A 22,558-nucleotide genomic window follows, 5' to 3' on the forward strand; every position below is an offset into this window, starting at 1 on the left:
AGACTCATCAGGGTCTGCATCCCCTAAATTATATTTACAAAATTGATGAAGGAACAGATGTGCAGGAAGAGTGGACGGAGAGAAGCAGGTGAGTGATGGCTAGAAGGGGATACTGGTGGCTGATTACAGTTGCAACATGAAAGTGAAGTGGATATTATTGGACCGGCGCATACCAGAAACTGGTGGCTGTTGCTTCAATTCAACTGAATATATAAACATTTTATAACAGGCGCCAGCAGGTTCTTTAGATCGGTAGGGGACGAAAATGTAGTAGTATCATATGAAACGGTACTACGGTATTCTAAAATGCTGGTATCATAAGTATCATGACGTTTTGGTACCGTGATACTACCGTGGTACCGGTATACACTAGTATAATGGTATATCTTAGCCAACACCCGAGGATGGATACATGGAACCAATCTTTATTGTCCTCACTGGGGTACTGGAGGCTACTGGTAGGCCTTACCTTGGGGAAGTCATCAATCTCCTTGAGCCTCTTCTCTATCTGGAGGCGTCCTCCATAGCGCGTCACCCCGTACACCACCGTCATCACCGTCTGCTTCACCACCTTCCTGCTGATGAAGCACTCCAGTACCTGGGCGATCTTCAGACCCTTCTCCGCATCCCGTGCACGGAACTCCTCCACCTATAAAACCCACAGAGAGCACCAAACACATTGTCATCTTGTCCAAAGGGAATCACACTGACTCAAAATAGTATCATTCACTGATTGACAGGCACAGAGCATAATTTGGGAGCATAAGAGCACCACATTGACTCAGTGTGCTACAGACAATACAGTGATTTAGACTGTCAGTGCCTGCGACACAACTACCACACTGCTTCAATAGAGCAATTGCTTTAGCAGCAGTTGGCTGTATAGCCTGTACAGAACCTGCTGTACTAGTTATAAGTGTACAGTCGGAATCAATGAACTGCAATCACTTTAAAGTTACACCGGGTGTATACTTCCAGTAAACATTGTAACCTGGATGATTAGGGCCCTGTGTATACAGGAGGTGTGTCTCCTCCCTAGGACTCAGAGCGGAGATGATTTCATCAGCTGCTTTCTAATCAGAGCTCCCAGGGGTGAGTGGACAATGAGATAGGAGGGAGCAGAGAGCACTGACACAGCACTATTCTGACGGGCAGCCCAGCTCATTGAGAACTCCTGAATGTACTCTGCTGCTCCAGTTAAATGAGGCTTGATGTTTTTGGCATGGCCGCACTGTGCTTTTTTATCACAGCATAAACACTCTCCACTCCCACTGGTGCTAAAATCAATAGGTTCACTATTAGCCTCAAATTATTTCCCCTTAAAATGAGCCGCTTGTTCAGAGCAGAATCCTTGGGCTGTGCCTTCCGTGCTGCAGGAACTGGGGCAAAGAGGAGCTCTGGGGCAAAGAGGAGCTCTGGGGCAAAGAGGAGCTCTGGGGCAAAGTGGAGCTCTGGGGCAAAGAAGAGCTCTGGGGCAAAGAAGAGCTCTGGGGCAAAGAAGAGCTCTGGGGCAAAGAGGAGCTCTGGGGCAAAGAGGAGCTCTGGGGCAAAGTGGAGCTCTGGGGCAAAGTGGAGCTCTGGGGCAAAGAAGAGCTCTGGGGCAAAGAGGCAAAGTAAGCCTGATGTAAGGCTGAGGAGAGCAGGTGCTGTTGTTATAGACTGTGCTAAGGAAAAAATAAAAAGTAGACTATCATTCCCTAGGAGTCCAACCACCCAAGTAAATGAATAAAGAAGCTCAATAATGTAAGACACTCATCAAGGACATAGGAAGTTAAATAGAACATGAATTTGGGCATTACAGCCAAGCTGTTTTGACCGTTGGTGTTATTACTACAGTATAAGGGAAAGGGAAAAGGGGATACCTAGTCAGTTTTACTACAATGCATTCAACTGAAATGTGTCTTCCGCATTTAACCCAACCCATCTGAATCAGGTGGTAAGGGAAGGGTGATTCAACCACCCCAGCATTAACAAGAAACCCTGCCCACTGCGCCCTCTGGTGCCCAGGCTGACTGACCTGCTGTGCCACCCCGCTGTAGACATCCTGGGGCACCTCGCAGGGAATAAGGTTCACAGAGGTGGCACCAATCACGTCTCGACCCAGGGCTGCATAGTGCTGCAGGCCGTTACACGAGCCATCCTGAGAGAGAGAGGAGAGAGAGACAGAGAGAGAGAGACAGAGAGAGAGAGAGAGATGCAACACGATAACAGATCACAAAACTGGTGGATGGAGTCGAGTAGGCGGTGTGATACTGCTGTCAGCATTCGTTTCATTCAACAATGACATAGCCCACAGATTGTAATTTTCCCGAGGCTAGAGTAACAGACTATTAAGTACCAGTCAAATTACTTCGCTCATTCCAAAAGACATCCGGACCTTGACTTCTCACAGAGACAGACAGAGAGAGAGAACGAGAGAGAGACAGAGAGAGAGAGACAGAGAGAGAGAGAGAGAGAGACAGAGAGAGACAGAGAGAGAGAGAGAGAGAGAGAGAGAGAGAGAGAGAGAGACTCGAAAAGAATAGAAAGGAAAATAGAGAGCAAATAAGCAAGCAACTTTAATTGGAGTGGCAAATAAAAGATTAACTGAGGCCATGGATGGAGTCCTGAAGAAGCAGAGAAAGACAAGGTCAAGCTCTTTGTGAGGTTTTAACTGGGCACCGATTGTGCTTACCCCTGCAGATTGCTCTACCACTGGCTCTATTACACAGCCAGAGCCCAGCCAACAGACAGAAGCTAACTGATGTCTGAACACACCATTTAGGCTGGATGACCATATTGCTTACACCTACAGTTGAAGTCGGAAGTTTACATACACCTTAGCCAAATACATTTAAACTCAGTTTTTCACTATTCCTGACATTTGATCCTAGTAAAAATTCCCTGTTTTAGGTCAGTTAGGATCACCACTTTATTTTAAGAATGTGAAATGTCAGAATAATAGTAGAGAGAATGATTTATTTAAGCTTTTATTTCTTTCATCACATTCCCAGTGGGTCAGAAGTGTACATGCACTCAATTAGTATTTGGTAGCATTGCCTTTAAATTGATTAACTTGGGTCAAACGTTTCGGGTAGCCTTGGGTGAATTTTGGCCCATTCCTCCTGACAGAGCTGGTGTAACTGAGTCAGGTTTTTAGGCCTCCTTGCCCACACAAGCTTTTTCAGTTCTGCTAGCACATTTTCTATAGGATTGAGGTCAGGGCTTTGTGATGGCCACTCCAATACCTTGACTTTGTTGTCCTTAAGCCATTTTGCCACAACTTTGGAAGTATGCTTGGAGTCATTGTCCATTTGGAAGACCCATTTGCGACCAACCGTAGTCTGGCTTTTTTATGCCGGTTTTGGAGCAGTGGCTTCTTCCTTGCTGAGCGGCCTTTCAGGTTATGTCGATATAGGACTCGATTTACTGTGGATATAGATACTTTTTGTACTTGTTTCCTCCAGCATCTTCACAGGGTCCTTTTGCTGTTGTTCTGGGATTGATTTGCACTTTTCGCACCAAAGAACACGTCTCCTTCCTGAGTGGTATGATGGCTGCGTGGTCCCATGGTGTTTATTCTTGCGTACTTTTGTTTGTACAGATGAACGTGGTACCTTCAGGCATGTGGAAATTGTTCCCAAGGATGAACCAGACTTGTGGAGGTCTACAATTATTTTTCTGAGGTCTTGGCTGATTTCTTTTGATTTTCCCATGATGTCAAGCAAAGAGGCACTGAGTTTGAAGGTAGGCCTTGAAATACATCCACAGGTACACCTCCAATTGACTCAAATGATGGCAATTAGCCTATCAGAAGCTTCTAAAGCCATGACATCATTTTCTGGAATTTTCCAAGCTGTTTAAAGGCACAGTCAACTTAGTGTATGTAAACTTCTGACCCACTGGAAATGTGATACAGTGAATTATAAGTGAAATAATTTATCTGTAAACAATTGTTGGAAAAATTACTTCCGACTTCAACTGTACCTATATAATCCTTTCAGATCTACATGGAGGGTCAAGGGGTTAGAGGTCAATGTCATTACCTGATGTACAGGAAAGTGGGAGATGAAGTGTGTGGGGTCAGGTGACCTGACGGCATTGGCTATCTCCATACAGCAGGCCAGGGTTTGCCAGGGTTCATCTGCATTCTGCCACCACTTCTTACCCTGCCGTGGAAACACACACACCCAACATAGACAATGCAGTACTAGATACACAACATGACTACTCAACGGTTCGATTATCTCCCAGTGGGTAGAACAATAATCTCAATCTACGAGCTCCAACAGTATGATAAGAATCAGAAAACATTGTTAGCAGACTGACGTTGAGGGGGTTGTCTGCAGAGTCCAGGATGTCGTCCATGATGGAGTTGGCGTACTCCAGCCTGCCAGCCAGCGAGCTGCGTTTCCTCAGGCCCGTCAGGTTGACCAGGTGGATCTTCAGCCATTCCAGCCCGCTCGGCCCTAAGGGCTTCCCCTCTGCAAACACCAGGACGGCCCTGGTCACATCGCTGCCTAGGTGGTTGAAGTAGGGCGGGCACGGGTAGGTGCGCCCGCGGAAGTCCATGTTGTGGGGGAACCAGAAGACCTCGTCCCTCATGTGGTTGGCGATGGAGAGTTTATAGAGGGCGTCCATCCTGAGGCTGTGCATCTCACTGCACTTCTTCTTGGCATTAACCACCTCCCTCTTCAGGTGGGCCTTCTCGGCTGAAGTGAAGGTGGCTGAGTCCTGCTGGTTGTAGCGGGGAATCTTAGGAGCCTCGGAGTTGGGCGGCGGGACGTCCAGCTTCTCGCTGCCCTTGTCATTGAAGATGGAGATGATGATGTCCAGCAGCGGCTGGTTGATCCTCCAGGCCGCGTTGCCCAGCTGGTTGAGGGAGTCCAGCACGGCATGGAGGTCAGCATCCTGGCACTTCTCCAGCAGGATCTCATGCTGGTTGGCGCCTTCCACCGCGCGCATCATCTTGGTGGGGGTGAGGAGGTAAGCGCCGAATTTAGCCGAGGTCCAGGGCACGGGCGGGCACAGCATGGGCATCACATAGGAGTCAAAGGTCAGCGTGGTGTCCATGGCGTCCTGCTGCATCTGCGTCAGGATGGGGTGCAGCTTGATGAAGCCGACCTGGAGCCAATCACAACACGAGAGATCTAATGAAATACATATCACACAGCTACAGTACCAGTCCAATCAAATATATGCTCAAAACAGAGCTGAACGTTTCAATTAAGCTTCAGTAAAACAGGCAGGCTTATTTGCTGTGACAACAACACATTAATCATGGGTTCAGCTAAGGTGTCTGGTTCATAGAAGTTTTATTTATTATTTTTTACCCCATTTTCCTCCCCAATTTCGATCTGGTCTCATTGCTGCAATTCCCCAACAGGCTCGGAAGGCGAAGGTCGAGTCATGCGTCCTCCGAAATATGACCCACCAAACCACGCTTCTTAACACCCGCCCGCTTAACCCAAAAAGTCAGCCGCACCAATGTGTCGGAGGAAACACCGTTCAACTGACAACTAAGGTCAGTCTGCAGGCATCTGGCCCGCCACAAAGATTCTCTAGAGCACGATGAGCCAAGTAAAGCCCTCCCGGCCAAACCCTCCCCTAACCCGGACAACGCTGGGCCAATTGCGCGCCGCCCTATGGCACTCTTGATCACAACCGGTTGTGACACAGCCTGGGATCGAACCCAGGTCTGTAGTGACGCCTCTAGCACTGTGATGCAGTGCCGTAGACCGCTGCACCACTCGGGAACCAGGTTCACAGCAGTTTTAATCACGTGACAGCCGGAGATGAACTAACTACTCCCTGAAAGGCTTCACCATCCAAACCCAGACAGACAGAAACAGCATTGTAGAGCACTACAGTATAAACCAACAGTGCACAGAGAGAGCTAAAGAGAGAAAGAGAGATATTATAACAGATTCAGTCCATCAACCAGGCACAGCCTAACTGTGCATGCTGTAAAATCATTAGGCTGCACCCCTGCTGGCCTACCCTCTATCCCTCTGAGCCAGCACAGCAGAAGGATGGGTGGCCAGAGACAAGCTTTGAAACCCACAGTGGACTCCACTGTCAAAGCACATCAAGTCCACCAGGTTGAGACGCCGGCAGGTGCTTTTTTCCCCCACCTAGAACGAGGCTCAGAGGACAAAATAGAAAGTGTCTTAATTTCCTTGTCAGTTATCCCAGGACAGTAAATCAGCCAGCCAATTAAGGGGACAGTAAAAAAAGGATTAGTTTGGAAGCCATTCGTCTTACTCAACTGCACCGCCATCCCCTCTTGCAGGGTAGCGGTTTTATTATTCATATGCCTATGAGCCAGACCGTGCAGAGAGTAATATGAGGGAGCTGAGCTGAGAGAGGAGAGCTGAAGACAGATGGAGAAGCTATGACAGACAGCCCTGTCCAAAACCAAGGTCACCTGTTATGTTCTGGCTGCTTTTCACTGCTGCACTACTGATCGATTTCGCTCATAAATGCCGACGTGAAGATTAAGGCATGAGCTGAGGAAACAACACTAAGCCTGGGAAATTGGGTGAATAAATTGGGAGAAAATAACTGCCATAAAATCACTTCAACTAACAATTCCACTCTAGTATATGTTTTGACCTGTTTGTTACTGCGGAAGGTGTACATGTGGTAGAGCACAGGGATGAGCTTTCGGTCGTAGGCAGAGTTGAGGATGTCGCTGTTCACTTTCATGTGCTTGACCATGAGGTCCACCAGGTAGGTACCCAGCTCCACCACCACCATGTGAGGCCAGTGGGTCTCATCCCCCAGCAGGGAGGGACCAGAGCTATGCTCTGCCTCCAGCTTCCACCATCGCTCCCTAGGCAATACGTCAAACTCCTGCAAGGCACAGTAAGGAGGTTTTCTTTAAGTCAAACAGTAGGTCAATTATTTTATACGTCTTCTAATTGCATGAAGATAAAGACCAGATAAAGACGAGATGTGGAGGAGTGTCATACCTTAGAGTCTTTGGCCAGTAGCTCAGTATATTCATTGTAGATATGGCTAAGCTTGTCCACCATCTGATTGTGTCCCTTCATGCGGATGCAGAACTTGTTGTGGACCCGGTTGCCTAGCTCCTTGGCCAGGATGTGGAGAGACTCCCCACTGGGAGGCAGGTTGGACAGACTCTGACCACAGACAAAGAGCAACATGATTAGGACTATCCGTATTTTATAGAATTACATTTTATGCAATGCTACAAAGTTGCTAAATAAACCTCAACCCTGAACTCTAAATACAACAGAGGTCTATAGGACCAAAGGTCATAGATACTGCTGGGATTCAGTGGGTTTTACCTGAAGGATCCGAGCGCAGAACATTGCAGAAAGTCAAATTCAACTTTGGATCATTCAGATCACCTTTCAAAAAGGTTAGATTTAAAACAGATGTGTGTATGACCCAAGCACCAATATACTGATAGTATTCAGCGGGTTATATACCTGGATCATGATGTCTACATAGTCCTTTTCATCCAGCAGACAGAGGTAGGGGTAGAGGCTAAGTTTGGTGGCTTTCTGGGTGCTGCTGGCCAGGATCATCTTGCTCTCCCTCAGGGCCCCAACCAGGGCTTTGTGCCACACTAACCGCTGCACTGCCAGAAGGTCCCGCTGAAACAGACAACATGGTCTCACTGCTGCATGGTCTCGTGTGTTTCTTGTGGATGAAAACATGTTCTGCCTTATATCCACAATGGACATGAGTTCAAATTTGACTTAAGGTTAAACAACAAACACATTAGATCTGTAGTATCTGTGGTATTCTGCACATACAATTGAGGCCAAATACATTGAGTGTACAAAACATCTTCCGATGACATAGACTTACCAGGCGAAACCTATGATTCCTTATTGATGCCACTTGTTAAATCCACTTCAAAATCAGTGTAGATACAGAAGAGGAGTCAGGTTAAATAATGATTTTTAAGCCTTAAGACAATTGAGACATGGGTTGTGTATGTATGCCATTCAGAGGGTGAATGGGCAAAACAAAATATTTAAAGTGCCTTTGAACAGGGTATGGTAGTAGCAGGGCTAGGTAATAGCCAGCTTTTGTCCGATATATATTTTTAAAGACGATGAAAAAAATTAGCGCAGGCCAAATGTCCAGGAGAAGAAAAAAAATCCCATTGCTAAATAATGCTTTTTAGCCTATTCATTGATGGAAATACATTTGACTGGTCATGCTTATCGGTCTATAAATTCATTTGTATAATTTAGAGGAATTAAATAGGCTTGTGTACAGTATATTAGTTATGCATCTTATTTATCACAAGAGTACAGCATACAGATACAGAGCCTTTGAGTGGAAAATATGTTGCTGCTGCTGCAGCATCTTGTGGTGCTTTCAAGACAACTGGGAACTTGGAAAGATAAGAGGTCAAATCACGACGTCAGTGATCTTAAAGTCGGGAAAATCAGCACTCTAGAAAGAGTTGCGGAGTTGGAATTCCCAGTCTGAGCTCGTTTTTACGCCAAGTTCCCAGTCTTGAATGCACTGAAGTTGTAAGTCAGAGATTTTTGAGTTATTTTTTTTATAGTTGTTTTTTTTAATACCCATTTTCCCAGGATTCCTACCTCTCTCCTCTTGAGTTCTTAAAGCAAATGGCATACGCTCCATATGGTGTATTTCTTTTACAATATCTATCCATTGTGTCACGGTGGGAGGGTCTTTTTGTAGCCATTTTCTAGTGATAGCCTAGTTCTGAGTTGTTTTGAAAATGGAAACAGAAGGCAGGCTTCATCAGTGCGTCACCACCACATTTTGAAAACATGTACTTAATGGTTTAAAACCTGAACATTTTAATACATATTTTGAGGCATGTCTTACCTTGCTTCAAAAGTAGCCTATTAAATCTCCTCTATTCTAAATTTCTAACGGATATTTTCATCTCTATCACATGAAACCGCTCGCATGTGCAGTGCCCTTTTGACAATGGTGGTTTCCCACTAATTGCATTACGGAACGTACATTTGCACGTAGCCTACTGCTATGTGCGCATTGCTGCACTTATAATGTGAAGAAATAATAATTTATCAACACTTTAAGCTAAACGTTCTGATCTGTTGCATCATACTTATTGCTTTTTAGCGTTATTTTATTTATGTTTGTATGAATATTGTCCCACAACTGTCCCAGAGTCTGTTTGGAACAGGCTATTTCTTTCTCGACAAGCTAACCAATAGAATAAGTAGCCTAAACTTTTCTACTATAGTAGATTGAAATAGGCTAGTGATTTTGCTGTTCGTTACTCATCTTGTTGGCTGAGGAAAAGTAAATGTAACCAGTTAGTCTAATGCACAGCAAAGTTCACATCAGAATTCGGTAAGAAGGACCGCACAGCGTTGCATCATCAAATCTAATTTTATTGGTCACATACACATGGTTAGCAGATGTTATTGCGAGTGTAGCAAAATGCTAGTGCTTCTAATTCGTTGACTTGCATGTTCTGTTTTTAATTAATTACCATTCTAAATGTGATTTTTGTAATCCTGAGTACCATGGGTGGACCCCCCTAATCAGGTTTACGCACCCAATGCATATGGGTCCGGTAAATCTCTCAAATTTCCGGTAAATTAAAATGTTGCAGGTCAAATGTCCGGCGCCACATTTTCCTAACAGAGACCCTGGGTAGTAGGTGCCAGGTGCATCGGTTTGAGTGTGTCAAGAACTGCAACGCTGCTGGGTTTCTCAAGCTCAACAGTTTCCTGCGTGTATCAAGAATGGTCCAACACCCAAAGGACATCCAGACAACTGTGGGAAGCATTGGAGTCAACATTAACCAGCATCCCTGTGGAACTCTTTCGATACATTGTAGAGTCCATTCCCTGACGAATTGAGGCTGTTCTGATGGCAAAAGGGGGTGCAACTGTATGGTTGAGAGGGGTGAAGCTAAATAAATGGCAAATAGGTCTGGCTGTACAACCGACTGGCAAACGTACTGTAAATTGAGAAATTGTGACAAAACTGAATAAAAAGAAGAATAAACTATACTATGAAACAAAGATAAACGACAAAGAATGGTAGTAAAAAGCTTTGGAGCACCTTAAATTACATTTTGGGCAAAAAGGAAAACTCAGCCAGAAGATGACTGGCCACCCCTCAGAGCCTGTTCCTCTCTAGGTTTCTTCCTAGGTTCTGGCCTTTCTATGGAGTTTTCCTAGCCACCGTGCTTCTACATCTGCATTGCTTGCTGTTTGGGGTTTTAGGCTGGGTTTCTGTACAGCACTTTGTGACAACGGCTGATGTAAAAAGGGCTTTATAAATACATTTGATTGATTAATTGAATCAGATGGCTCCTTCATCCCAAAACCCACTGATATTGCCAACTACTTAAAAAAAAAAAATGGCAAGATTAGCAAATTTAGGCACGACATGCCAGCAACAAACGCTGACACTACACATCCGAGTATATTTGACCAAATTATGAAAGACAAGCATTGTAATTTTGAATTCCGTAAAGTAAGTGTGGAAGAGGTGAAAAGGCCACCGGGTCTGACAACTTGGATGGAAAATTACTGAGGATAATAGCGGACGATATTGCCACTCCTTTTTGCCATATCTTCAACTTAAGCCTACTATAAAATGTGTTCCCTCAGGCATGGAGGGAAGCAAAAGTTATAGCCGACCAATCAGCCTATTACCAACCCTTTGGATGTGTTTGACCAGATCCAATGCTATTTTTCAGTGAACAAATTGACAGACTTTCAGCACACTTAAAGGGAAGGACATTCAACAAGCACTTACACTTATTAAGCCAGCAGCATACCACCCTACCACCCTGCCCCCCCCACCCCAGGTAAAATAAGGAATTCCCCAGGGCAGCTGTCTAGGCCCCTTACTTTTTAAAATCTTTACTAATGACATGCCACTGGCTTTAAGTAAAGCCAGTGTGCTTATGTATGCGGATTACTCACTAAACACGTCAGCTACCACAGCGACTGAAATGACTGCAACACTTAAAGAGCTGTAGTCAGTTTCAGAATGGGTGGAAAGGAATAAGTTAGTCCTAAATATAACCCTAAACCTCAACTAAATATTGTAATGAATAATGTAGTAATTGAGCAAGGTGAGGACACTAAACTGCTTGGAGTAACCTTCCATTGTACACTGTTTTGGTCAAAACATATTGATACAACAGTAGCTAGGATATGGAGAAGTCTGTCCATAATTATGCACTGGTCTGCATCCTTAACAGCACTATGTCCAAGGCAGGTCCTAGTTTTGTCGCACCTGGACTACCGTCCAGTCGTGTGGTCAGGTGTCACAAAGATGGACTTAGGAAAATTGCAATTGGCTCAGAACAGGGCAGCACGGCTGGCCCTTGGATGTACACAGAGAGCTAACATTAATAATATGCATATCATTCTCTCCTGGCTCAAAGTGAAGGAGAGATTGACTTCATCACAACTTGTATTTGTGAGAGGTTGAAAGCACTGAGCTGTCTGTTTGAACTATTGGCACACAGCTCGGACACCCATGCATACCCCAAAAGACATGACACCAGAGGTCTCTTCAATGTCCCCAAGTCCAGAACAGACTATGGGAGGTGCACAGTACTACATGGAACTCTATTCCACATCAAGTAACTCTTACAAGCAGTAAAATCTGATTTAAAAAACAGATATAAATACAACTTATGGAACAGCGGGGAATGTGAAGCAACAAAAACATATGCACAGACACATGCATACAAACACACAATAACCTACGCACTATACACACACGTACACATGGATTTTTTGTTGTAGATATGTGGTAGTAGAGTAGGGGCCTGAGGGCACACACTTAATATGTTGTGAAATCTGTTGTGAATGTATTGTAATGTTTTAAAAAAAATTATAACTGCCTTAATTTTGCTGGACCCCAGGAAGAGTAGCTGTTGCCAAGGGATCCATAATAAATACAAAACTCAATATTTGGAAGGTGTTCATAATGTTTTGTACAATGTTTGGCACCCTTGCGCTTTTTCAATGGAGGTCAATGAAGCAGAATATGATGTTCTCTCTTTGAAGAATCGATTGAATAGTTATTTTTACCGGGTAGGCACCTGCAACTTACCACAGGTGAGATACATTACATTTTTTGGGGTCCTGTGCAGTTGTAAATCAAACAAATACACGTGAGAACACAAAGTTTTTCAATTTCAACTTATTTGAGAAGAAATAGTGAATCATGGAAAGGTGCCAATATACACTGCTCAAAAAAAATAAAGGGAACACTAAAATAACACATCCTAGATCTGAATGAATTAAATAATCTTATTAAATACTTTTTTCTTTACATAGTTGAATGTGCTGACAACAAAATCACACAAAAATAATCAATGGAAATCCAATTTATCAACCCATGGAGGTCTGGATTTGGAGTCACACTCAAAATTAAAGTGGAAAACCACACTACAGGCTGATCCAACTTTGATGTAATGTCCTTAAAACAAGTCAAAATGAGGCTCAGTAGTGTGTGTGGCCTCCACATGCCTGTATGACCTCCCTACAACGCCTGGGCATGCTCCTGATGAGGTGGCGGATGGTCTCCTGAGGGATCTCCTCCCAGACCTGGACTAAAGCATCCGCCAACTCCTGGACAGTGGATGGATGGAGCGAGACATGATGTCCCAGATGTGCTCAATTGGATTCAGGTCTGGGGAACGGGCGGGCCAGTCCATAGCATCAATGCCTTCCTCTTGCAGGAACTGCTGACACACTCCAGCCACATGAGGTCTAGCATTGTCTTGCATTAGGAGGAACCCAGGGCCAACCGCACCAGCATATGGTCTCACAAGGGGTCTGAGGATCTCATCTCGGTACCTAATGGCAGTCAGGCTACCTCTGGCGAGCACATGGAGGGCTGTGCGGCCCCCCAAAGAAATGCCACCCCACACCATGACTGACCCACCGCCAAACCGGTCATGCTGGAGGATGTTGCAGGCAGCAGAACGTTCTCCACGGCGTCTCCAGACTCTGTCACGTCTGTCACATGTGCTCAGTGTGAACCTGCTTTCATCTGTGAAGGGCACAGGGCGCCAGTGGCGAATTTGCCAATCTTGGTGTTCTCTGGCAAATGCCAAACGTTCTGCATGGTGTTGGGCTGTAAGCACAACCCCCACCTGTGGACGTCGGCCCTCATACTACCCTCATGGAGTCTGTTTCTGACCGTTTGAGCAGACACATGCACATTTGTGGCCTGCTGGAGGTCATTTTGCAGGGCTCTGGCAGTGCTCCTCCTGCTCCTCCTTGCACAAAGGCGGAGGTAGCGGTCCTGCTGCTGGGTTGTTGCCCTCCTACGGCCTTCTCCACGTCTCCTGATGTACTGGCCTGTCTCCTGGTAGCGCCTCCATGCTCTGGACACTACGCTGACAGACACAGCAAACCTTCTTGCCACAGCTCGCATTGATGTGCCATCCTGGATGAGCTGCACTACCTGAGCCACTTGTGTGGGTTGTAGACTCCGTCTCATGCTACCACTAGAGTGAAAGCACCGCCAGCATTCAAAAGTGACCAAAACATCAGCCAGGAAGCATAGGAACTGAGAAGTGGTCTGTGGTCACCACCTGCAGAACCACTCCTTTATTAGGGGTGTCTTGCTAATTGCCTATAATTTCCACCTGTTGTCAATTCCATTTGCACAACAGCATGTGAAGTTTATTGTCAATCAGTGTTGCTTCCTAAGTGGACAGTTTTATTTCACAGAAGTGTGATTGACTTGGAGTTACATTGTGTTGTTTAAGTGTTCCCTTTATTTTTTTGAGCAGTGTATTTGGTGCATCTGTATGTGTTCAGATTCAGAGATGGTGAGAGAACAGAAGTCTCCAGCCAGGTTGTAAAACCAGGTCAGCCTTCCATCCAGGGGACTGTCATATTCCCCATCCATGCCAGGAGGAGAGAGCCCAGCTGACACCGAGCAGATAGGCTGGCCTGGCCTGTGAAGGTGACTCAGCTCCCTCCTCAGGAGTGCCTCATTACAATATATTATCATGCTGCTCTGCCTGCTGTAAATGTTGCAGGACCACCAGGGACCCTCGTCCTCCCGCTCCCAGTCTGAAACATTGTCTGGAAATGCAGGGAGAGTTTAAACTGTAAATGCCAATGCCTGGCCCCAGACCACTGAGATATGAGGAGAGGGACACATCGCAGGAATAATATAGCTGATGTCTGGTGGCCTCAATGCATAATGTTCAAAGTTTTGACTGAAGTCTAGACACAAACTTTTCTCACAGCTGACAATGACTGAACATTAAAAAAATAAAATATATATTTGAAAATATATATTTGAAAAGTAAATCATCTCCCAAATATGGTTAAACTAACTACAATATTTGTTGTATTACTTGTTCTGTCTTTTCTGGTGGATTAAATTGAAATTGCAACCAACTTTCTATGGCTTGTTTTAAAAAAAGCGATATTTGGGAGATGATTTCCTTTTCAAATATTTGAAAGTGAGAGGTTGAAATCTGAATAAAAGGAAAAAGGCCATTCTTGAACATGGGGTGAGACATTCCTACCAATTTACTAGAGAACCAGTTTGGATTTAAGTATAACTTTTATATGACTGAAGCCTTTAGTGAGATGTCTAATGCTTTAATATTTAATAATTTGTGCCCTCCAAATTCATATTCATTATATAAATAGGCCCGTTTAATTCTGCCTGGCTTGCCGTTCCAAATAATTTAAAAAACTGTTTGCTAGGTGCAGGCAATAAACTAGAGTGTATTTCAGTGTGTTACTATTCCATACTGTAATATTATAGTGTATTTCAGGGTGTTACTATTCCATACTGTATTACTAGAGTGTATTTCAGTATGTTACTATTCCAACCTGTAATATTATAGTGTATTTCAGTGTGATACTATTCCATACTGTAATATTATAGTGCATTTCAGTGTGGTACTATTCCATACTGTATTACTAGAGTGTATTTCAGTGTGTTACTATTCCATACTGTATTAGTATAGTGTATTTCTATTCCATACTGTATTACTTGAGTGTATTTCAGTGTGTTACTATTCCATAATGTATTACTAGAGTGTATTTCTATTTCATACTGTATTACTAGAGTATTTCAGTGTGTTACTATTCCATACTGTATTACTAGAGTGTATTTCTATTCCATACTGTATTAGTATAGTAGTATATTTCAGTGTGTTACTATTCCATACTGTATTACTAGAGTGTATTTCTATTCCATAGTGTATTACTAGTGTATTTCAGTGTGTTACTATTCCATACTGTATTACTAGAGTGTATTTCTATTCCATACTGTATTACTAGTGTATTTCAGTGTGTTACTATTCCATACTGTATTACTAGAGTGTATTTCTATTCCATACTGTATTCCTAAAGTGTATTTCTATTCCATAATGTATTCCTATAGTGTATTTCTATTCCATACTGTATTACTATAGTAGCATATTTCAGTGTTACTCCAGCTAGGCCAGACTATACGTGTAGGTGGCCAGTTTGTTTACCATCTTGGCCATGTGTGAGGTGACAGGCTTCATGGCCTCCACAGAGTGAATGGTGATGGTGCTGGCCTGCTCGATGCTCAGCTGACGGCTGAACCTCTCCCGCAGCTCCTCCAGGCTGAAGGCCATCTTGGGGTATTTAGCATCCGCTCTCTGAAACACACACACAGACAGAGCAGAAGATCAGCGGGGGGGGGGGCATAAACAGACTGGGATCTCCAGGAAGAGACTATTACCTTGCATCATAGGAGAGACACACTAGAAGGGAGCCTACATTAAACCTAAAGTCTATTATTAGACTTAATAGTTCTGGTACATCAATGTTTCCTTGTGGAGAATACACACATTGCTTTGATACATTTTGGAATGTGTATGTATGTGAGAGTGTGTGTGTGTGTACAATCCTGGCCAAAGAGAGGGTATGTGTGTGTGTGCTGAATAATGAGGGACTGTGTTGATGGGTAGGGTTTTGTCAGGTCAGGGTGCTGAGCCTTACTCACAGAGCCTTACCCAGCCTTAATCACTAGACACTCAGCTCCACAAGACTATAAAACAAAACAAATGGCTCATTATGCTCGGTGTTAAAATGTGTAGTCATGTCCTGTGTGCTCCATCAAATTGTATTACTGTGAGCTGGTACCTTGACCGATTGGCATTTAATTTCTGAGATCAAAGTGAAAATCTAACTACAGTATGTCTTTACATAGGAGTGTGGATATTGTTAACACCTAGAATTGGATGATAACACATTTAACGTCAATGTAGTTCTCTCTCTGTGTGTGTGTGTGGTGTGTACTTATATTTGTCCTATTTGACACGTGTACAAGTGGGTGTTAATACACGCGTGTTAATTGGAAATGTGTTTTTTGCATATCCCACTCTCCCTGAGACACCCTCGGAGAGCGGGGACACAGACAGGGTCTGCCATTCAACGGCGACCCTGGAGCAATTATGATTAAGTGCCTTGCTCAACAGCACAAACAGATTTTTCACCTTGTCGGCTCAGGGATTTGAACCAGCAACCTTTTGCTCACTGGTCCAACAGGGTGGGTGTGTATAGTGCTTGGAGTGATGGCACTAAATGGACTAAGGCCCATGCCACCATTCCCCCTGTGCCTGCAGTCACCCTACAGAGACAAATACGGAGGAAACGAGGGCACAAACTAATGCAAACCAAACTCACAAAGCCTTAATTTAACGGCCAGTAGATATGCAAATTAACTTCCATCCCGTCACCCTCCCTGTGGCTAATTAAAAAATAAATATGCTTATATCGTTATGTGCTGCTGCTTTAAGCTTAACCAGCACCAAAGGTATGGCAGCCACCCAATTAAAACAACCATATACACTCATTATATAAATACAGAGCTGGCTAAGTGGTCCAGCAGGAAGGGGACGGAGGAGGGCTACATACTGAGAGGTCCGGTGTGCTTTTACATGTTGTCATTTATGACTGAAAGAGGACGTCAGTGGCCTGTGCAAGGACACCTGGGTATTATCAGTAAACACATTACATAGGGGTTGATGCTTTATTAACCCAGGAGACAAACACTAAATCTGTCCTCAAGAGAAGAGACTGCACACTATTGGACCACAGCCAAAACAGAGCTAAAGGTTACCCAGGAGATAAATCACTTGGGCATTGGCTCTGCTGCACTACATCATGGCATAATACTACCTTCTCTGTGGAGTAGATGGGCTCTTAATCTTTTTTTAAGAGCAAGCTTTGCTGCTGAGAAACGACAGTATATACACTGACGTATATAGACATCCCTGTGTAGGTCTCAGACATTGTGTTTCAGCGTGTCTACGGCAGTTCATGCTGGGCCAAGAGAGGGGATTGAATAATAAGCATTTGTTCATGTGTATTGTTGTTTGCGTGAGAATAAGTGAGTCAGATGCTTGTTGCTGCCCAGGGGCTGTGAGATTGTCTAGAGAGGGAGCAGTGTCATGCGATGCCCGGCTATAAGCATGGGCTGGAATGAGACAACTACCACGCCTCTCTCACTGTCTTTCTCCTCCTCCTCCTCACTCTGTTTTCAAGGGCCCCTGGCAACGACTTATCTGTCAGCTAAGCCACAGCCCAGGGCAGGAGAGGGCATCAAAATGAATGACCACTCTAAGATGGCTGTGTGCTTTATAAGAATAAAAACACAACATCTTCAATTACATTGTCTAAATAGTAGATCAAACTGCATTTGCTAAAAATTCATACATATTCCAAATAGTACATTACGCAAATAATATTTTAATGAGCTTATGCCGACATTAATTGAGACTTCTCATGAGACAGTGTTATGAAACCTTGGCACTGAGTAAACAACAACTCTCTCTCTCTCAGCCAGTACTCAATTATGAAAGCAGAAGCAGATTGTAAATGTTGCAGACCTCTGGTGTGTTTGCAATGGCACTGTAGCCTATTCCCTATTTAGTACACTACTTTTGACCAGAGCCCCAAGGCCCTGGTCAAAAGTAGTGCACTATACAGTGAATAGGATGCCCCTTGGTACGTATAGCCTACAGTTGAAGTCGGAAGTTTACATAAACCTTAGCCAAATACATTTAAACTCAGTTTTTCACTATTCCTGACATTTAATCCCAGTAAAAATTCCCTGTCTTAGGTCAGTTAGGATCACCACTTCATTTTAAGAATGTAAAATGTCAGAATAAAAGTATAGAGAATGATTTATTTCAGCTTTTATTTCTTTCATCACATTCCCAATGGGTCAGAAGTTTACATACACTCAATTAGTATTTGGTAGCGTTGCCTTTAAATTGTTTCACTTGGGTCAAACGTTTCAGGTAGCCTTCCACAAGCTTCCCACAATAAGTTGGGTGAATTTTGGCCCATTCCTCCTGACGGAGCTGGTGGAACTGAGTCAGGTTTGTAGGCCTCCTTGCTCGCACACACTTTTTCAGTTCTGCCCACAAATTGTCTACAGGATTGAGGTCAGGGCTTTGTGATGGCCACTCCAATACCGTGACTTTGTTGTCCTTAAGCCATTTTGCCACAACTTTGGAAGTATGCTTGGGGTCATTGTCCATTTGGAAGACCCATTTGCGACCAAGCTTTAACTTCCTGACTGATGTCTTGAGATGTTGCTTCAATATAGCCACATCATTTTCCTTCATCATGATGCCATCTATTTTCAGAAGTGCAACAGTCCCTCCTGCAGCAAAGCACCCCCACAACATGATGCTGCCACCCCCGTGCTTCACGGTTGGGATGGTGTTCTTCGGCTTGCAAGCCTCCCCCTTTTTCCTCCAAACATAACAATGGTCATTATGGCCAAACAGTTCTATTTTCTTTCAGGAGACCAGTGTACTTTTTGGAGAAATGTCCTATCTTTGTTCCCATGTGCAGTTGCAAACCGTAGTCTGGCTTTTTTATGGTGGTTTTGGAGCAGTGGCCTCTTCCTTGCTGATATGTCGATATAGGACTCGTTTTACTGTGGATATAGATACTTTTGTACCTGTTTCCTCCAGCATCTTCACACGGTCCTTTGCTGTTGTTCTGGGATTGATTTGCACTTTTCGCACCAAAGAATGCGTCTCCTTCCTGAGCGGTATGATGGCTGCGTGGACCCATGGTGTTTATTCTTGCGTACTTTTGTTTGTACAGATGAACGTGGTACCTTCAGGCGTTTGAAAATTGTTCCCAAGGATGAACCAGACTTGTGGAGGTCTACAATTATTTTTCTGAGGTCTTGGCTGATTTCTTTTGATTTTCCCATGATGTCAAGCAAAGAGGCACTGAGTTTGAAGGTAGGCCTTGAAATACAACAACAGGTACACCTCCAATTGACTCAAATGATGGCAGTTAGCCTATCAGAAGCTTCTAAAGCCATGACATCATTTTCTGGAATTTTCCAAGCTGTTTAAAGGTGCAGTCAACTTAGTGTATGTGAACTTCTGACCAACTGGAAATGTGATACAGTGAATTATAAGTGAAATAATCTGTCTATAAACAATTGTTGGAAAAATGACTTGTGTCATGCACAAAGTAGATGTCCTAACCGACTTACCAAAACTATAGTTTGTTAACAAGAAATGTGTGGAGTGGTTGAAAAACGAGTTTTAATGACTCCTAAGTGTATATAAACTTCCAACTTCAACTGTATGTCGTTTGGTCTGTTTTACATGTAGTCAGCTGCACAGTGTTATGTTGACCTTTTCTGGATATGATAGATCATATGCTCTCCTGGTACACCCTACCCAGCCCTGTTAGTTACACAGAAAGTAGGGCTGTGTCGGTAATCGAATACCTGTGTAACTGTCGGTTATGGATGAAGACCTTCATGAAAATAAATAATTTTAAAAAATGAAAGTGTGTCTGGATGTGTCTGACTATTCAAAAATGATTCAACAGTAGTAGACAAGATTATTCTGGCTCTGAGGCCTAGAATGCCCTACTGTTGTGTCAAATGGACAGCGCGCCAATCCTCTCCCACCTGGCATTGTATAGTTTGATACCGAATATTTTCTTAACTTATAGACCAATGAAACGCTGATAAATTGGCAATGGAAATGTTACATGTATTTGTTTCTATTTTAATGACAGTCAATTTCATACGAATCGCATAGCTGTCTCTCTCCCCTTCATACTTTCCTTATCAATTCATTATCTTATAGCGTACTTTCGGAAAGCCTAAGGTAGGCCTAGGTTTTTTCCTAAGTTTAAAGGAAAGGATAAATGTTTGCTTGTGTCTGACATACGCTGGTTGCTTTGATTAACGGGTCCTTTTACGGGGGTGTGCGTGTGTGAGTTTGCTGATTCTATCTACAGGCCTATACAATACCGGTCAAAAGTTTTAGAACAGCTACTCATTTCACTGGTTCTTCTTTATTTGGACTATTTTCTACAATGTAGAATATTAGCGAAGACATCAAAACTATGAAATAACACATATGGAATAATGTAGTAAACAGAAAAAGTGTTCAACAAATCAAAATATATTTTATCTTTGAGATTCTTCAAATAGCCACCCTTTGCCTTGATGACAGCTTTGCACACTCTTGGCATTCTCTCAATCAGCTTCATGAGGAAATCACCTGGAATGCATTTCAATTAACAGGTGTGCCTTCTTAAAAGTTCATTTGTGGAATTGCTTTCCTTCTTAATGCAATTGAGCCAATCAGTTGTGTTGTGACAAGGTAGGGGGGTATACAGAAGATAGCCCTATTTGGTAAAATACCAAGTCCATATTATGGCAAGAACAGCTCAAATAAGCAAAGAAAAATGACAGTTCATCATTATTTTAAGACACGAAGGTCAGTCAATACGAAACATTTCAAGAACTTCAAGTGCAGTCGCAAAAACTATCAAGCGCTATGATGAAACTGGCTCTCATGAGATGATAAAACTGGCTCTCAGGGATGGAAGACCCAGAGCTACCTCTGCTGCAAAGGATAAGTTCATTAGAGTTACCAGCCTCAGAAATTGCATCCCAAATAAATGCTTCACAGAGTTCAAGTAACAGACATATGAACATGAACTGCAAAACCACTACTAAAAGGACACCAATAAAAAGAAGAGACTTGATTGGACCAAGAAACATGAGCAATGGACATTATACCGGTGGAAATGTGTCCTTTGTTCTGCAGTCCAAATTGGAGATTTTTGGTTCCAACTGCCGTGTCTTTGTGAGACGTGATGTGGGTGAACGGATGATCTCCGCATGTGTATTTCCCACCGTAAAGCATGGAAGAGGAGCTGTTATGGTGTGGGGGTGCTTTGCTGGTAACACGGTCTGTGATTTATTTAGAATTCAAGGCATACTTAACCAGCATGGCTACCACAGCATTCTGCAGAGATTCGCCATCCTATCTGGTTTGGGCTTATCATTTGTTTTTCAACAGGACAATGATCCAACACACCTCCAGGTGGTGTAAGGGCTATTTTACCAAGGAGAGTGATGGAGTGCTGCATCAGATGACCTGGCCTCCACAATCACCCGACCTCAACCAAATTTACATTTACGTCATTTAGCAGACACTCTTATCCAGAGCGACTTGCAAATTGGTGCATTCACCTTATGATATCCAAATTGAGATGGTTTGGGATGAGTCAAACCACAGAGTGAAGGAAAAGCAGCCAACAAGTGCTCAGCATATATGGGAACTCCTTCAAGACTGTTGGAAAGGCATTCCAAGTGACCCTGGTTCAGAGAATGCCAAGTGTGCAAAGCTGTCATCAAGGCAAAGGGTGGCTATTTGAAGACTCAAATATAAAAAATATTTTGATTTGTTTAACACTTTTTTGGTTACTACATGATTCCATGTGTGTTATTTCATAGTTTTGATATCTTCACTAGTATTCTACAATGTAGAAAATAGTCAAAATAAAGAAAAACCCTTGAATGAGGAGGTGTTCTAAAACTTTTGACCGGGGTAGTGTAAGTCCATTCAGAAAGTTTCCTGAAGTAGCCTGTCTGGACTCCAACTCTTTAATAAGAATCAAACACTCCTGTCATGATTTAATCTTGTAAAAGGCCTGTTTTCAGTCACTTAGGCTACATCATTTCTCTCATTACGGCGTCCTCTCTGACGGAACATATGCCAAGGCCACTGCCATTGAATGACCACAGCAGCACCCTTGTGACGTTACGCAAATATTTAGGGAAATTGTAAAGAAACCATCGGACTTCATGTGAATGGAGTTGTGCGTCAAAATAGGATCCGTGTTTTTTTCATTAAAGCCAACAGACAAGGGCAAGATAGGCATATATCTTCATTTTGACTCCGTCATACGCAAATTTTGTGTCAATATAAAAAATGCGATAGCTCCTTTCTAACCTGCCATTTCTTATTTAATAGATTCATATTTATAAGTAATAACCTGAATAACAATAATGAAATGCCATGATAATAACGAAGTGTAATGGCTTGTTTCAAAAAGGTTCTATTAAGAAGTATATGCATGTAATCAAGTGTACAAAGAATTGTGAAGTCCCCTTTTTACATACGGCCTTATAGGCCTAAGACAAACTGTAACATACATTTAAACAAAATGGACACATAGGAAAAAAAATGTGTAAATGGAAAGAAAACAAAAAATCAGCAACAAAGTAATGCAATAGTGAAATTCCACATTTCTTTTGA

At 43.3% G+C, this 22,558-nt stretch overlaps 1 protein-coding gene across 1 annotated transcript in view; it reads right to left on the reverse strand.

Moving 5' to 3' along the window:
- Window positions 1-22,558, reverse strand: part of LOC115158228 (DNA-directed RNA polymerase, mitochondrial) — a 94,068-nt gene that overhangs the window by 44,015 nt on the left and 27,495 nt on the right. The window contains exons 6-13 of the mRNA XM_029706910.1: window positions 15,461-15,610; window positions 7,437-7,604; window positions 6,954-7,124; window positions 6,595-6,834; window positions 4,309-5,103; window positions 4,026-4,148; window positions 2,018-2,140; window positions 470-649 (exon numbers count right to left, since the gene is read on the reverse strand). Coding sequence (XP_029562770.1) covers window positions 470-649; window positions 2,018-2,140; window positions 4,026-4,148; window positions 4,309-5,103; window positions 6,595-6,834; window positions 6,954-7,124; window positions 7,437-7,604; window positions 15,461-15,610 — 1,950 coding nt within the window. The remainder of the gene's footprint in view (window positions 1-469; window positions 650-2,017; window positions 2,141-4,025; window positions 4,149-4,308; window positions 5,104-6,594; window positions 6,835-6,953; window positions 7,125-7,436; window positions 7,605-15,460; window positions 15,611-22,558) is intronic.

The sequence above is a fragment of the Salmo trutta genome, chromosome 22, assembly GCF_901001165.1.
Source record: "Salmo trutta chromosome 22, fSalTru1.1, whole genome shotgun sequence".
Classification (NCBI taxonomy): Eukaryota; Metazoa; Chordata; class Actinopteri; order Salmoniformes; family Salmonidae; genus Salmo; species Salmo trutta.